The sequence below is a fragment of the Stigmatopora argus genome, chromosome 11, assembly GCF_051989625.1.
Source record: "Stigmatopora argus isolate UIUO_Sarg chromosome 11, RoL_Sarg_1.0, whole genome shotgun sequence".
In the NCBI taxonomy this organism is placed as follows: domain Eukaryota; kingdom Metazoa; phylum Chordata; class Actinopteri; order Syngnathiformes; family Syngnathidae; genus Stigmatopora; species Stigmatopora argus.
The window spans coordinates 8,793,921-8,807,106 of record NC_135397.1 but is presented as its reverse complement, the minus strand read 5'-3'; the positions used below and the strand labels follow the sequence as shown (position 1 = coordinate 8,807,106).

General features: G+C 40.6%; 1 protein-coding gene across 2 annotated transcripts in view; it reads left to right on the top strand.

The window, feature by feature from the left end:
- The first annotated feature begins 11 nt into the window (after positions 1 to 11).
- The window catches only part of thada (THADA armadillo repeat containing), a 40,328-nt gene continuing 27,153 nt past the window's right edge, over positions 12 to 13,186 (top strand). Inside the window, exons 1-22 of one of the 2 annotated variants that reach the window (XM_077612654.1) lie at positions 12 to 382; positions 454 to 563; positions 649 to 779; positions 997 to 1,145; positions 1,220 to 1,252; positions 1,328 to 1,376; positions 1,475 to 1,659; positions 1,757 to 1,851; positions 2,109 to 2,332; positions 2,492 to 3,216; positions 3,349 to 3,500; positions 3,628 to 3,783; positions 3,906 to 4,013; positions 4,083 to 4,206; positions 4,349 to 4,494; positions 4,664 to 4,886; positions 4,975 to 5,110; positions 5,195 to 5,331; positions 5,590 to 5,736; positions 6,130 to 6,290; positions 11,032 to 11,141; positions 11,904 to 12,036. In XM_077612654.1, coding sequence (XP_077468780.1) covers positions 313 to 382; positions 454 to 563; positions 649 to 779; positions 997 to 1,145; positions 1,220 to 1,252; positions 1,328 to 1,376; positions 1,475 to 1,659; positions 1,757 to 1,851; positions 2,109 to 2,332; positions 2,492 to 3,216; positions 3,349 to 3,500; positions 3,628 to 3,783; positions 3,906 to 4,013; positions 4,083 to 4,206; positions 4,349 to 4,494; positions 4,664 to 4,886; positions 4,975 to 5,110; positions 5,195 to 5,331; positions 5,590 to 5,736; positions 6,130 to 6,290; positions 11,032 to 11,141; positions 11,904 to 12,036 — 3,504 coding nt within the window. In that variant the 5' untranslated portion in view covers positions 12 to 312. Of the gene's footprint in view, positions 383 to 453; positions 564 to 648; positions 780 to 996; positions 1,146 to 1,219; positions 1,253 to 1,327; positions 1,377 to 1,474; positions 1,660 to 1,756; positions 1,852 to 2,108; positions 2,333 to 2,491; positions 3,217 to 3,348; positions 3,501 to 3,627; positions 3,784 to 3,905; positions 4,014 to 4,082; positions 4,207 to 4,348; positions 4,495 to 4,663; positions 4,887 to 4,974; positions 5,111 to 5,194; positions 5,332 to 5,586; positions 5,737 to 6,129; positions 6,291 to 11,031; positions 11,142 to 11,903; positions 12,037 to 13,186 lie in introns of both variants that reach the window. The other variant, XM_077612653.1, reaches the window with a different exon arrangement.

Here is a 13,186-nt window from a genome sequence, read left to right as displayed (position 1 = left end):
AGGACGCAGTCGGAAGCTCGTATGGTGTTTCGGAAGTTGGTGCCACATGCGCAAGAGGAGGGGACGCAGTATACTTTTACACACGTTGTACAGTATTTACATTTTTTTAAAATATCTTGACAATCCAAGTCATCTGTGTAAAAAAGTTTACTGAATCTCTGGGCTATTTGATATTGTACACGCAGAGTTACCGCTGTATAGCTAGCAAAACGCGCATGTCCGTTTGTATTACATTTGGAGTTTTATTACGATTGATGTTGCTTATCACATTTGCGCACTTGTCCTGGTTGAGTTGAATGCGGCGGTGGCATCATGGTAAAAAAGAGAACCCCTAAAGTTGAAGCTTTGGTTTTGGAGGAAGAAAAACTGCACGAGCTGTTAGGTAATGTGGGGAAAATCATTTTAATCATTGATGGACGGATAATGTAAACAGTTCTGCATCCTTGCCTATAGCCTCTCTTTCTGTGGATGGAGGGGACGATAGCGTCAGGCAGCTCGCCAAGACTTTGCACACTTGTTTGGAGCTCAATGATCCAGTACAGCAGATCCAGCTGGTCAAAAAGGTGATCACAACTAACTAAGACAATGCATTGTTGTGATTTCAACGGCAGGTGACGTCATATCTTGGATGTTTTTATTCTTCATTAGGCTGGTTTGCTGCTAGAGGCGCTGAGTGAAGAGCCAACGGATGGAGAAATTTTAGGGTCTTGTCTACAGACATTGTCCTTGGGTTACACTTTTCTGCAGGCCAAGAACCCATTGCGACGCGCCATATCCAGGTGCAAAATAACACTTATGACTGACATGTAGGCACTTGTGCTTTTTAAAGATTTGAAAACCGGAATCATATTATATCCCTGAAACACAATGATATGAGTATATGATAATAATTTAAAAATAATTAACTGACATAGACTTAACAGCAGTTTACTTAAACACAGGTACCAGATATATTTTTTCTTCATGCAGCATGTTTGTCTGTGTGCCTTTATTCAGTGCCCTCAGTTCAGTTCCAACCTGGCTTCAGGAACGAACCACAGCTTGTCTCTCCATGTGCCTATCAGACTTTATATCTGTTTCAAAACGTGATCAATACCCACATTTTATAAACACCATTGCTGGCTGTTTGGATGGCTTCCCTTTAGGTAAGTGTCAAAGTTCTTGATATATTTTATTCCATTGAGACAATAACGACCGTCTGATCTAACACTGTTTTCAGGGGAGAAATGCATCAATAAACTCCTTCCAGAAGGTTTGTTTTTCTACAAAGGTTGACATCTTATATTTTGTGAGTGATTCAGTATTAACCTTGTTGTCTTCTGTGTAGTTTTGCAGTTTCTTCTCAATGGATTACATGAATATCTTGATCAAAACAGGTGTGCATTTAGACCACTGGACTGCACAAAAAACATGTTCACTTCATGCATTTTTATTAAAATCCGCGTGCATATCGCCCTCTGCTGTTTTGTTTAAGGGTTGTAGCAGGCAGTCACATTGCTCAAGCCCAGTTGATGCATTCATGCCTGGCTGCTGTGAAAACATCAATCCAGGTCGTCCAGAAATGCCAAGGTTCTATTACTTCTACCTTGATGAACCACCCGACGCTAAAGGACACACTTAGCAGCCTGCTGGATTGCTACATACATATCATCACTGATGGTATGACAAAAATACTCAAAAATAAAGAGAAAAAATAACTGTCAAACATTTTACATAACTGACTTTGCACGTCTTTCTCTCTTTCCGTTGAACCCAGAGGACTTTTTGCAAGCAATACAGAGCACATCGGGCATGGCAATAATCCTATTAATCCGCACGGTAATGGAGCCTGGAGATGGAGTTGGATCAGTGGTAAGTTTTTAAAACACACATTTGAATTGAATTGATCCGCATTACCTGAACACAAAAAAAATAAAAAAAAAATAAAAAAAAAATGTGATACACTGATACATACTTTTTGTTCTTCCGTGAAGTCAATATATGTAAATCAAAGAATTAGGAATAATTGAATGCATTGTATTTCTTGTTTTGTTGTGGTAGTAGTACATGATGTAACAGTTCTTCATTAACACAAGTGAGTATTGTATTAATATCCTTTGTGATTTCAGGTGTGCAGTTTGCTCCGTTGCTCGTCGCATGGCTTGGACTTGGCACCAATGTGGATTAAGCAGAGGTGTGAGAGGTTGTGTACAAGTGCCCGTCCGTCAGCTGTGTCGATCTATCTATGCCATGGTGCGCTTGCCATGCTGAATTGGAAGGGCTCTTCCACTGGTCCACACTGGGAGTCTCTGCTACTGTTGATCCCAAACATTCTGTTGGATCTAGATGTCAAGTATGTAAACAAGTTTTCCAAAAATATGTTCGGGATAAACTGCTATTGTGCCATTTTTTTAATGCAGTACATGCACTATAGGTTTCTCTGGATCTCAGCATAGATTCCTTGTAGTTCCAAATATTTATGTTTCCTTTTTGTGTATTCTTCTGTCTGCAGCATTAAAGAGTCTAGTGCTGTAATGGTAGTAGTTCGTGTTCTGATGCTATGGGGCAGTATTGCCTTGGAATACCTGCAGGAAAGGAGGCATCTCTGTACCCTCAGTCTCCAGCAATCATTCAGTGGAGGGTCTAATTTACACCAACGTCTCCTGGAGCATATCTACTCCCACTGGGAACATCCTCTGGATGGAGTCCGCCACCATACATGTTCCCTGTTTCGCAACCTCCTCCTCCTTCATCAATTTTCAAAATTCCCGACCTCTGAGGCAAAGCCAGACAGTTGTGTCATAGAATTAACAGAAAGACTACTTCAGCTCGAGTGGCACATGCGGGGAAAATATGGAGCTTTAGGCTGCCTTGTGGAGCTCTATGGTGCTGCGTACCTGCTTGAAATACAGCCACAGCTTCCCTCATGCCTCCTAAAAATGATGAGTGACCAGACATTAGCTCCATATGCCAGTGACCTACTGGAGAGGCTATTTATTAGCCATAAGGAACAGCTTACTGCAGATGCCTCAGGAGATAAACTGCACGCTACAGAAGACTGGATGGAATGTTGGCATCGAATGTGGGTTTCGCCCCTGTTACTGGTGCTGTGTAGTGCAGGAGTGGATGAGACTACTTACATTCTGGATTATTTTCTACCCAAATTGCTGCGCTGCAGCCCAGCCAGTCTAACATACATGGTGCAGGCCTTACAAGACAGATTGCCCCACTGCAAAGGTGAAAAGAACAAACTTAAATATCTCTTAGGACCTACTACTGAACTAATCAACTTGTCCAAATGGTATTTTTTGGAGATTCCTAATAGTAAATATTGATTTCTTATGACAATTTTCTTGGGACCCTCAATAGGTTCAACTGGCAGCAGGGGTGCACTTGGTGCCCTGATGACATGCCTGCGGGCAGCCAGATCTCAAGGAGTGATGCAATCCCAAGGTGACGCTCTATGGGGGCAACTGGCACTCGGTCCAGTTCGGCAAGCGCTAATACATAAACATGATCAGGTAAGTGCAAACACATACAAACAAACAATTTGGGACTTTATATGCTTTAAAATTATGGGTAGTTATTTTTTATGATATCATTTCTGATATATATCTTCTCTATATATATTCATATCTTGTCTCCTAGGTAAGGATGGATGCTTTAGGTCTGGTGTGTGAAAGCCACCGCAGTACCGAGGTTTTGACCTTGCAAGAAATGGCCCTCGTTCACCATTTCTTACTTCCCAACCTCAACAGCCAGTCACCAAGTGTCAGGCAGCAGGCAATCAGTCTTTTTAAGAAGGTCAGAAAATTGTCACATTTTTATCCTTGCACTCAGCATCACCCATATTTTTGGGGGTATAATTTAGGTATTGGTAATAGTACTCAGCCTGTATTGATCATTTACTTACTACTGTTACACAGATGCTTTGCAGAGTAAAAGATAGCACACAGATGTTGCTGAAGAGACAGAGCCAATTACAAGAGCCCGAACAAAGAGCCAGAGACCAAAATATTCTATGTCTTTATAAGGTACATTACATACTACATTTTTCCTACATTAGCAGAATCAATATTAATTTGTCTATATTTGTGTGCTAGGAATTCCTGCACGAGTTATCTACAAAGTTGTTCAATGTTTTGATTCCGGGTTCTTCTTTCTCGAAATGCCTCATGTCGCTCCACTTGCTTGGTTTGATGTCTGAACTCTTCACTTTTGGTACTGGTATGTAGTACATACTCAATTTTGTACACCTATATTTTAATAGGCAATACACATAAAACATGATGCTTAAACTAAAACCTCACAAGCTCTCTTACTATGGTAACCCAATGTCAACATCTTTCTGCCACTGTCTTCTCCTCAGGGCCTGATGGGTTTGCTCTTGGTGACGTTGTAACCCCTACTTATGCTCAGAATGTCCTTTACTGTGTAGCAAACAACTTCTTAGAAGTCAAACTACTGGCTACAACATTGCTTCGGAAACTTCCCATGTCAACAGTGGGACTAGAGGTTAATATAAGGCTTGTCTCTCTATTTACATAATATGCACCAGTAATAGGAGACAATTGAATTTTGTCATTATTTTGTAAAGTAATTGAAATGTTTACCCATGTAGAGTTGTTGTTAGGTCATAATGAAGTAAGTGAAGTAAGCCTTCTTATGTCTCTGTGGGGTTTAGGATCCAGACATGATGTGTGGTATTCTTCAAGCTGCGCTGGATTTGAGCACCAGTACCAATCCCTTTGACAGTGTAACAGCTGCCCATCTGCTCAACCTACTGCTTGACGAGCCCAATTTAAGCCATGCACTACAACACTCTGCCCAGAAGCAGAAACTTGACTTTCAGCTTCCTTCCACATTGACACTTGCACCTGACGTTCAAGAGTTAAACACGTTTTCTGGTAAGATTGTATTTTGGAGTTCAAGCGGGGCATATTATTTAATCCACCATTGCTATAATGTTGTATTTTTTATGTTGTATTTTTACAGTGATTCAGTTCTTGCTGTGCTGTCTACAGTTAGAGGTCTCCAAAGCCGAGCATTGCCTCCTACAGGCCGCTGCCTCCTATCCACTCTACGGCCGAGCCCATTGTATCACAGCAGTCCTTCAGAATCTTAACACAGAGTTAGAGCTAAAATTTATCTCTCTTATTTAGGCTAATCATCTTTTGACCCTTTGCCCTCTCACTTATAGTATGCTTGCTTGTAGGTGTTTGCATAACACAGAGGAGTGGAGACGACTAGTGTCGGAGCTTATCGCCGTCTGTTACAGATTGTCAGACGTGGTCTCTCCTGTTGTCCAGAGCTCTTCTCCTGAGGGGCTCATACCCATGGATGCTGGTGCAGGTAATTTCTCTTTATATGCTGACTGATTACAACTTAGCGAAACATAATTTTTGATAATATGCCCTGATCATGAGACATACACTAAAGGTGTAGTATTTGGACTGCTGGGTATTGGAAAAAAAGGTGGTGTGATGAATACAATTTCAATGGCAGTGTCATGATTGAAGAAAAAATTGTCTGACAAAAAATAATGTACAGTCATTCACCACTTATTTTGTTTTACCGTTACTCCCCAAATGGTATCTATGTATATAGCAGACACATCAGATGGACTACACAGGGTTCTGCAGGAAATTCAGCCAAGGGACACCAATGATTTCTTTAACAGTGCCAGAGAGCTGGATACTCATGATGAAGAGGAACAGGAAGAAACTCATACAAAAACCCAAGTAGCACTAGACACTGGTAAGTTCCACTTGTTTTGAAAATTTACACTCCAATCTGTTAGAGCTAGACAAGGTAACACAACAGAAATGCATTAGTTTGACCCAATATTATGTAAGTTACTGTAGCTCTGTTAATGTGGGTGTCCCTTTCTTTATAACTTGTACAGTGGGGGTAGTGCACATTGTTTATAACGTTGGCATGACTTGAACAACCACAATTTTATATTTTGAGTGTCATATGACTCATTTCGATGTGTTATTTCTAGCGGCTATGTTAGTGATCTCCTGGTGGGGGCAGTGGTTGTCTTCTTTTTTTCCACTCATCTGCCACTTTTGTGTCCTGGAAAAGTGATGAAACTTCCCTTTTTCCTCTGCTTGTTTGTGCACGTGCATGTGTGTGGGCATGCTGCAGATGGTGAGGGCTACAGGGTGACAGCCCAGATGGTGCTGGTGTGTTGCTGGCGGAGCATGAAGGAAGTGGCCATGCTGCTGGGGCAGCTGTGTCAGAGCCTGCCACTGCACTACACCAGTGACAACGCACACACACGTCCAGGGCTCATCACAGAGGCACAGGTAACACACTGATATTTCACAGTTATTTTTCCTCCTGCTATTGCCCCATGTTGCATTTCACAAGGAACTAGGTGAATTAAAATCGATCGTTCAAAGAATTTAATGCAAAGTGTTACTATTTAGAGTCAACAAATATGTCAGGGTGTTCAGTTGTGCTCAGATCTTCGAGAAAAGAGTGCTTATCACTTCTAAATAAATCGGACAGTCAATACAGACCCCCAAGTAAGCATACATTTATAACTTAGGGTATTGTGTATCAATTGTGCTTTGAACCGTGAGTTTTTTTGGTTCCTAACATCTAAGGCTTGTTTCCAAAGTTGGACAGAGATGTGACTTGATAACAAAAATATGCGAATCTGACCAACCTCGACTGCCATTGTGGACGTGTAATAGCAAGTCTAGACATTGATTGTGCTTTTACCAAAACCACCGCAGTGCCTCCCAGGGGCCCTCTGCTCTGTTTTCAAGAAATGGCAAGTCTATTTTTGACAGAAGCTGTGTCATCTTGCATGGAGCAAATCAACTGAGACTGCAATTCTGACACAAAACTTCAAAGAATATACTAAAGCAGATAGAATCGCCCACCCCTGCGTTTGTCTAACTATGAATGTTGGATCTGCTAATACTAAACAGATAGTTTAATTCACCTTTAAAGAAAAAGAATGATCTCCTCAGTTGATTGCGCTTTAATTGGATGTCGTGGTTAATGGGATTGGTTGTACTAAAGAGAAAAATGCTTTCCTAATTCCCCTGCGAGACCCACTTAGTCGTGACTGGGTCCTAAAAACAAAATCAAAAATGTATAATGATAAAAAAAACAAGACAACAACTGATGAAAAATAGATTTATAAGTCTCGTTAGATCAGAAAGATTTACTTAGGAATGCCTTGCCCAAGCCAAAGTAATTACACAAAAATCCAATTGATGCAAACCTACAAATGGCTTTTATACATTTACATTTGGAATCCACTCCATCTGTCAAAAGTATGGGATGCAATTCCATGCAAGGTCGCCTTTAATGATTAAATATGTAAAGAATAAGTCTGCATTACCATCGAAACATGTATCTTTATACACTAGTTGCAGCGAAACAGACAGTTGGTGGGAGTTTGTCTGTGTCATGCTGTGCCCTGTACAATTAGCATCTTCCCTTGTTAGCGTCAGACTTTCATTTAGGCACGACCCTGCTGCTTTAACGACCCTGATTCCCCTCCCTTTTTACTGCATTCTTTCCAAATCACTTCCACCACCAGCATGAAAACACTGGGCAATACGATTGTCTACAGAGAGAGAGCGAGAGAGAGACAAACGTGCCCAGGAACAGTTGTCTGAGTGGTTCAGCATGTTAATAAGAGTACCAGACAAAGGCTGTGTTTGCCTTTGTAGACAGTAAAGGGTGTGTTTACGTGTGTGTCTGGTTGTTTTTACCTGTTGACTTTGCATTCAAACTGTGTAAGTAAGTGGGGAGTGTTATGTGCGGGATGTGTGTCTTTGTGCTAGGTGTTGTTTGAACACCGGTGTGATAATACACTTCATATTTGGGTGGTATTTTTGGTGGGACAAAACCAATTCACTATGTTTGCAGAGCAACTTTTTAACCACCTTTTCAGGTGCCTATTATTCCAATCGTATCAACAACATAGTAGGTGAAAGTATTACTTTAAAACACTAAACGGCGCTGAAGACCATGTCTTTAGTTCTATACGTTATTACATACGAGGAAAATAATAGCCTCTCTTTCATATTCTCATCCAATGCTTTGTTTATGTATTTATCATGTCGACAATATGCGCAAGGGTGTCATTTATACGTGGCAATCTCGGTCTGTTTTTGGAAAGTGGAGTGCAGATTCATTCAGCCCTACCGGAGTGATGACATGCATGTAGTGTGTGAGTGGCTATTTGGAACTATAGCATGTCTCTGTCAGCCAGCATTATGTGTTTCATCTTCGTTGGCCCAGTAACAGTGGAGATGTTTCTATCCTTGGGTGGCGCTATGACAACGACACCTATTATTGCAGTATGATCAACGGAGTTTGAGATATTATCTGCTGTAGTTAAGGTCCATTTAATTTACCTTAATGTTGACCATTCAAAATGAGACCTTGTTGTATTATTCGTACTACCACTGCTGATGTAGCTACTGCTACTCAGGGTATTACTAATACTGAAAAAGGTCTTTCTTTACCTGTAAAATTCCAATGTAAAATTCAACAATCACAGACACTGTGTTAGGTCAAAAATAATGAAAATATTTGCCGAATGTATGCTGAAATGCTGTATACCGATATAATATTTGATTGCAAAAGAGGTGTATGCTATAGAAAAAAATCTTTATGAAAATATTAATCTCCAAATGAGATTGTTTGCATTACAACTTGCTAATATTTGTGCTGTATTTAAACTTTAAAATCATGATTCCACCCATAGAATGAAGTTCAAGTAGAAAGAACAACAAACATGGTCAGAGCGCTGTCTAACCCATTTGGTCCAGTGTCACGGGTTGATCCATACATGTAATTAGACTTGGGAAACTTCTCTCTCCCCACAGGGAAGTTTTTCAGGGAAACAGGCACGCATGCAAACAGGAAGTTGATGTCTAAATAAATCCCTTCCCCCGCCCTTGCTTGCTTGGCCTTTTTAAAATGTTACACAGACGGGAACCTTCAGGAAGAAAGCTTTAAATACGAGGAACAACAGCCCGACTTGGCCTCACTCAGTACCGCAGTGGTCTGGGCCCGGCAACCTTGGGCATCTAACATGACTGCTGTTTTTACTCGCGTGAGGTCAGATCTGTCTTGGGAGTCCATTCTCAAACCTATATGTGATAAGTCATTGTGCTTGGTGCAGTTGCGGTTTAGTCATTCTCTGCTTTGGTGTTTTAGTGGTGTTTTTTATGCCTCTAGGGTCAGGGAAGTTTACTAAACTGTGATTTTGCTAAATGAATGGGCTGTCTCAGCTCTTCATTTTTTTTCTACATTCCCCCAAAACGTTGTTTTTTTTAGCCATCCGTCCGTTTATTGGTCACAGAGTATGAGTACGATGTGTTCACATGAATGGAAATAGGGCCCGATTTTGTCATTTTCAGAGGATCACAATCGGGTTAAAAAATGATTGGGTTTTTACAATTTATTTTTATCTTAAGCTTAACTCTGCCAATGATGGAAATAGACATCCAATCCATTTTGCCTGGGAAGACTGGTAGTCATTGTTGAATCAGCCGAGTTGGATTGGACGTCTATCGCCATCAAATGGGATTAATGTATACCACTTTCATTAGTTGTGAATGTGTTAAGTGCTGCAGACAACAAAATAAGGATAAGGAGATCCAAAAAAATATACATAAATCATATTGTTGCACTGGAACAAACTTTGCAGAACAAATAGAATTAAATTATGTGGGTTTTCTTTTCCCTCTTTAATACATTTCGGCGGTATTGGATCGAGACTATTGGCAGATCCTCAAAATCAGGTGACTCACATGCAAATATATGTGATGGTGACATACCTGGACAGATACAACAAATTACTCAATGAAAAAAAAATGTTCAAATCATTTTGTTTTTAGTTTGAGCTCATGCCAGTTATTCTGAAATAAACCCTTGCTCTCACATTGTTAGGGCTTGTTGTTTATTGACGGTTGTTTATCAAGGGTTAATTGGCAAAGCCTCAGTCACTCATGTAATTTCTTTTTCCCCCTCGGTGGTTTCAGTTTGTTTTAGTTAAGATGCTGTGTCAAAGCCACATCCCAGAAAGGGGTCGTTTTGGAGTTTTGTTTATTTGTTTGCTTTTACACTCTAACCTTGCCATTCCTCTGTGTGCCCTCTGTGCCACCCCAGACTAAGCCAAGAGTTGGCGGCCTTAGTGGTAGTGGTGACACCACAGCTTTAATGACAGGGCACTGGAGCTCCGCGTCCGCCTCGCCCTGCTGCCTCACCTGCTACACACTCACCAGTTTACATACTGCCGCAGAAATGGCACTAGTGTGTGTATGCATGTGTATAGTTAGAATAATGTTGCTAACACTATTACTAACTGGATGGTTTTACTTAGACTGGTTATTATGCGGATGTCTCAGCATCCTTATTTGAACACACTTGTCACGCTACTGCCATGCTCTTATGCTGGACGTAGTCGCTGCTCACTGGTCAAAAAATAAGTGGTGTCTCTAAAACAAGCCTGCTGCCACTGTTAGAGCGTTAGTTTCAATGCCAAGTGGAGGAAAGGGTAAAGTGTAGCTATAGTTCTTTTGACCATTTTATTGTTTGCCTTTAATTATCCGTGCCCGTTTTAAAATTGATATACTGCTGTGTCAGCATTTGCTTGAGGGATTACATCACTATTGGGGAGTCAGACGGTTTTGGAACAATGGTTTTGCTATTAATTTGTTTTGTTGCAAAGTCACTCAAACAAACATGAAGGACAATGTTTATAGGGGTGGTTTTTCATAAAGAATTTAATGACTTCCTTTTTGTTTTAAGTGGACATCTGGAAAATATCTGGTTATCTTGCTCACAGCTTTTGATTATACACCCACCAGCAGGACTCATTTTGCAATTGTTGTGGAAAAGTTATCTGAAATTTAAATGAACATGTAAGTCAAAGGTATTATCAAGCTGCATTTCAAAACAAATAGACTTCTGACTGGGAGTGCAACTCAGTCTACCATAGTGACTGACCTACCTGCTGCATGCATTACAAAATGTCTTATTTCATCATGTATTCTCTTCTCTCTCTTACAGGTGACTTGTATTGGCTTGTATTTCCGTCAGCAGCTCCTGCAATCCCGTCATCGTGGCGCCTTTGAACTGGCTTATGTGGGCTTTGTCCGCCTCACTGACATGCTATGCAGGTATTTGTTAACATACGGTGTTGAGGGCCTGAAAGGCTGCGGACATAACCCTGTGCATTAGAGATAACTGCAGTAATTACTCACTAGGCATATTCAGTCAACTTTAAACCCATGGAAGGTTACCATAAACAATGATTGGTGAAGCAGTTTTCACATCAGCCTACTGTTGTAATATATATCTTCTTTTGTTCTTGTAAAAGTCTATCGTATGAAGGATAGTGTCTCATAAAATGATGGTGAAATTGTAGTGGTATGTGGTGTGTGTGTGTGTTCTGGTCTGGGATTCAAGAAAAGAAAGGCAGTATGTGGATGGTATGCAGGCTGTGTGCTGGGTTATGGAGTGTTGATTGCAGGGTGCTTAGCCACTGCCTTTTGATGATCTGTCATGGGATCTGGCATTGGTGTGCTCCATTATGTTTTCAATCTTAGACGGTATCTCTGATGTGATCTTTCCTTTTTCTTTCGCTCCCCCATCTTATCATAGATTTTCTATGTAGTTATTTTTTCCATTACTTTTACTCTCATCTAAGATATGTTCCAAAAGACCCTGTCACGAACGATTTATTTCAAACTGGTGCTTGAGCGATATGAAACGACAGTCATTCTCACTTTTCGTTAATATTGTAATCTATAAAGCATACAGTACACCATGTGGACTGACTACAGTATATATACTGAGGAGTTGATACCTCTCTTTAATTACTATCATGCAAAAAGTCCACAGGCTCACGATTATACACAGTATGTTTTTGTATGTGTAAGGAGCAGCAGTAAAGTCCTGCAACAGCTTCCTGCTTGCTGGCTGTCCGAAGTTTTGGAAGAGGTCAAAGCAAGTGACCCATCGTCAAAACTGTGTGCCACAAGACGCAGTGCTGGAATACCCTTCTATATACAGGTAATTGTGTTGAATGCTCAATTTGCTTGAAATTAATATTATTAGTTGACAGATAGTTCAAGTGGGACGCGTAGATGCAAGAACAAATGCACATGATAGTTTAATTTTTAGTGGTCTTTGTCACCTTGTGCATGGTCATGTTTACTCTTAAATGTTGTTGCATGCAATCAGATGTTCTTGGCATTCAGCGACAGTACAGTACCTTCTAAATACTTACGACTTGCATGCCAGATACTGCCCTATTTATTCTTGTATAAATAGAAAATCGTACCTTTGAAATACTCCACATGAAGTTTGTTCCTGCTATTTTAGGATTTTTGTTTCATTTGGTAAACACAACTCGATTTTGAAATCACAAGTATATTTAAATATTCCATCTAGTTTGACTATTTTAATGGCAGTTTTTATATCCAACTCTGGCATCAAAACAACAGCTGCAACATTCAAAATATAGATAGACTATGCCTAACTTCAGATGTATTTTTAAAATCATCACAGCTCGTAGAAATCCTTAAATGACACAGACAGCATATGGTTAATAGTAGTGGTCACCATAGCAAAAGGATGGGAAAAGGGGTTAGGGTTGAAGATGTCAGCTGAAGAATATACAAGCGCAATGGAAATAGTCTGAGGAGAAGATGAAACCGGCACCTTGGCAGAGGTTTGGCCTTCACGCTGTAGTCTCGGAATGACAGAGTCAGATCCGGGAAGGCTGCCTCTTGCGCTCTCTTCTCACTGGCCTGGACCAACCCAACAAACACTTCACAGGAACCAGACTATGTTTTCCTTCCACCTCCTCTCAATCCCATAGGATTTGTTAGGGCCAAACCTTGTTTCCTTCTTCTCCCCCCCTATCTCCAACTCTCCATACTTCTCAGGCCTAATTCTTAACCACAACTGAGGCCAGATGTTTCCCATCAACTCCCTTCTCAAGATAACTAACACACACCAACCTTGCCCCAACATTACCTCCTCTCCACACTTACAAATTATGTCCTCCAGTAAAGCTTTTGGTATGTCGTCATCCATCTTGTATTTGTATACTGTTTGCACAGTCCATCTTGGTGTGAAGAACAGTCCTGAATGTAACTGGTACCCCAATCAGGGACCTGAACGGTACTAAATTATTCCCATAATTTATTCACTTGAG